Source organism: Lolium rigidum, chromosome 4 (genome assembly GCF_022539505.1).
Source record: "Lolium rigidum isolate FL_2022 chromosome 4, APGP_CSIRO_Lrig_0.1, whole genome shotgun sequence".
In the NCBI taxonomy this organism is placed as follows: domain Eukaryota; kingdom Viridiplantae; phylum Streptophyta; class Magnoliopsida; order Poales; family Poaceae; genus Lolium; species Lolium rigidum.
In genome coordinates this window covers 154,221,954-154,225,147 of record NC_061511.1, presented here as the reverse complement: position 1 = coordinate 154,225,147, position 3,194 = coordinate 154,221,954, and the positions used below count along the sequence as shown (strand labels likewise).

Here is a 3,194-nt window from a genome sequence, read left to right as displayed (position 1 = left end):
TTTGGTCACTTCTACACGGTGCCCGTTAGTTTGCTGATGTGGTAAATTGTATTTTTTTCAAATCACCCCCCTAAATTTTGTTTTTCTAATTTTTTAGTCCTCGGTTTGACCTTTTTGGGGAGCAATTTGCAAAAAAAATAGTTGACCACATCAGCAAACTAGCATTGGCCATGACAGAATGACCAAAACGCTGGCAACTTCTTGAGCCATAATTTACGATTTGCAAGTTCGTGACTAAGGTGCACATCTGAGGCAACTTTATAGATCAAATTGAAGATTTTCTCAACATTTTACATAGAAGGTGCAATATCGTGAATAATGCGAGCCTACACGTTTCTAGCACATCTAAAAGGGGATAAACTACACTCTTTACTCCCTAGCACTCGGTTTGAAAAATAAAATGAAGACACCTTGAACCCAACCGGTTTTCTTGATGCAGTTTATATACAGTGTAACTTGTGAACCCAGCCGGTTGTGTTGTCTTTGTGAAGCAACATTGCGGGGTGCTCTGCATTGAGAAGTATGCTGATGGTCTCGATAAAAAACCATCGGCAAAGAAAGAGGCCATAGACAACGTAGCGTTTTCCTACAGTGAGTTGCTCGAAGTGTGTACGTGTTTACCTGAAAAAAAAGTGTGTATGTGTGCGCGCGCCTATGTGTAGGTATGAGCATTGTGGGTGTAGGTACGTGACAGGAACCCATCCTGTAAGGTGCTGCAAATTTTATAGGTAAAATATACGGGAAGTGAACTGTGCTTATTCAAAAAAGATGGTTCGAAAAAATTTGACAGAGAACTCAGAACTGTCAGTTTCCAAAATTCCGGAAAGATATGGAAAATGTTAAGTTTTACTTTTCAGGGCTTCTTGGCAGCATAGTTTTCATTACAAAAAATTAAAGAAAGAAAAAGAAATAGAAAATCTACATGCTGCCTCATGCCCCACGTATAACTTAACCAAGAAATGAACATACTGCACTGTAGTAGGAGTATTTTGCAAGTCCTCATGGTACGCCAAGCTAGCTAATAAACCAGCTATTCTTCTCTAGTTCTCCTAGGAGTATTGGCGATCAACCGAAGAGTGTCCGGAGAACGGTGTCTCCTAGTCCGGGAACAGCGGAAAGGAAGTGGCCGGTGCCGGGGAGCTCGTGGTAGTTAACCCACCCGAGGCTCCCAGCGACGTGCCGCTGCAGCGCGACCGGCACGAGGCCGTCCTCGTCACCCTGCCACAGGTGCACCGGGCAGCCCTTGGCCGGCTCCGGCAGCGCCATCGGGTCGAACTCCCACTTGCCGAACATGACCGCCATATCCCTGTAGTACGACTCCTGGATCCCCTGCTGCGTGGCCATCTCCCTCTTGTTCCGGAGGGTGCCGTCGGCGGTGAGTGTGCGGCGGATCTCGGCGTCGCGCTTGTTGGGGAGGTAGGTGGTGTTGGCGACGACGGTGGAGGTGGGCAGGGGCAGCCAGGTCTGCTCCATCCACCAGTGGAGGACGCCGGGGGCGTGGTGCGCCACGCGCAGCGCCCACTGGTCGCCGCGCTGCTGCCGGCCGTACTCCCGCGCCGCCAGCTCCGCGGGGAACCCGGGCCACCAGTAGTTCACCACCGGCGCCAGCATGGCGGCCCCGGCGATCCGGTCCGGGATGTACCTGAGCGCGCCCCACACGGCGTGGCAGCCGAGGGAGAAGCCGACGACGTAGAACTTGTCGCCGAGCCCCAGCGCGTCGGCGAGGTCCGCAATGTCCAGCGCCGCGCTCTCCACGGACCGCGCCGGGTTCGGGTCGCTCTCGCCGTACCCCGCCCGGTCGAAGCCCACCATGTACACGCCAAGCTCCTCGGCGACCGCCTGGAATTGTTGCACGTAGATGTCAGATTGTTGTTGTACGCATTGGCATTGGTGTTGTCGTCGACGACACGCGTGACTATATAATAATTCAGGAGCTTGCCGACGGACGGGCCGGCAAGAAGACGATCGAGACAGGGACTAACCGGCGAGGCGCGGAGGCTGTCGAGGCGGGAGCCGGTGAAGCCGTGGGAGAAGACGACCTTGAAGCGCGCGGTCTCCCTGGGGACGCCGGACTCCTCGTACGCCAGGTGGCGCCCGTCCCTGAGCCGGACCCGCTGCGCCGTGACGGGCGGGCCGCCGGGAGAGCCGCAGGGCGTCGGCGCGGGCGGCTGCACGGCCCGGCACAGCCACTCGCCCAGCTGCCCGGCGAGCGGGCCCATGCCCGTGCCCACCGGCGCCGCCGAGTAGTAGTACCGCGATCGATCCATGGGAAGTGAGTGAGACGGTCTCGGCTGTCAAGAAGTCTGAAAGCTAGCTAGCTGCGCGTTCTTGGCTGGGCGTCGGGCGGGGAGGTAGTTGGCGAGCAAGCATCGCGCGAGAGTGTTTATATATTGGAGATGGAGATGAAGGTGGAGCTAGTCGCGTGCGTGCGCGCGCGTGTGTCAGAGAGTGTGGTGCGGACGTGGTCGCGGTCGTGGGATTCCTGGCTGGGTTGGTGAACTTGGTTACGATTTCCGTTTGGCCTGGCAAAACGCGGTTTTACGGGGCGTTTTGGCGTGCGCAATTGAACTCACTCTCATGGAACCAAATGCCGGCCGGGTCTCCGAGAATCCTGGTCGTAGCTCTAGGGTGCGTTTGGTAGACTGGGTTCGTTTTGGCTCGCATCGGATCAGCTATTTTCGGTGTGCTTGGTTATCTGCTCTTGCCCACATTGTTGTAGAAACCGGTTCTCAAAACTCCCTTGGATTAGGTCCTAGAAAAACGTCCGGTTCGTCCGTTTCTAGCGAGCCATCACCGTTCTCGTAGAACTCGAGAACGCCGCGTTCTCGCAGAGCCACCGCGGGAGATGGCGCGAGCTCGTGCGGGACGACGAAATCTCTGGGGGATGAATTCGGTCACCGCGCTTGAAATTTCGCCATCGTATATACGGGGCGGCTCTCTCACCGCCAAATTTAAATCCTCCATTTTCCCCCATTTCGAGGTCATCAACCGTTCCCGATCTAGCGACATGGCCGGCTCTTCCTCACCCGCACGGTCGGCGAGGCTTGCGGCGGCGGCTACTGGCCGCGGATGGTCGTCTTCTTCCTGTGCGTCGATGACTTCGGTTGTGTTAAGCTTCTGCAAACCCTACCCTTAGATCTAGATTATTTGGGTACACAGGGGGTCTGAACGAATCCATTGTAGGACATTCCTTC

General features: G+C 55.6%; 1 protein-coding gene across 1 annotated transcript; it reads right to left on the bottom strand.

The window, feature by feature from the left end:
• Nucleotides 1–891: 891 nt before the first annotated feature.
• LOC124647657 lies at nucleotides 892–2,267 on the bottom strand. The gene is made up of 2 exons (XM_047187564.1): nucleotides 1,983–2,267; nucleotides 892–1,839 (listed from the first exon to the last, which is right to left on the bottom strand). Exons 1-2 carry the CDS (start codon nucleotides 2,265–2,267, stop codon nucleotides 1,066–1,068), a joined length of 1,059 nt encoding a protein of 352 aa, XP_047043520.1. The 3' UTR covers nucleotides 892–1,065.
• Nucleotides 2,268–3,194: the final 927 nt, after the last annotated feature.

Coding starts and splice junctions, on each gene's coding strand:
- LOC124647657 (XM_047187564.1), bottom strand. CDS start 2,267: ATGGATCGATCGCGGTACTACTACTCGGCGGCGCCGGTGGGCACGGGC. Junction 1,840..1,982: donor ACAGCCTCCGCGCCTCGCCG/GTTAGTCCCTGT, acceptor CAACAATTCCAG/GCGGTCGCCGAGGAGCTTGG.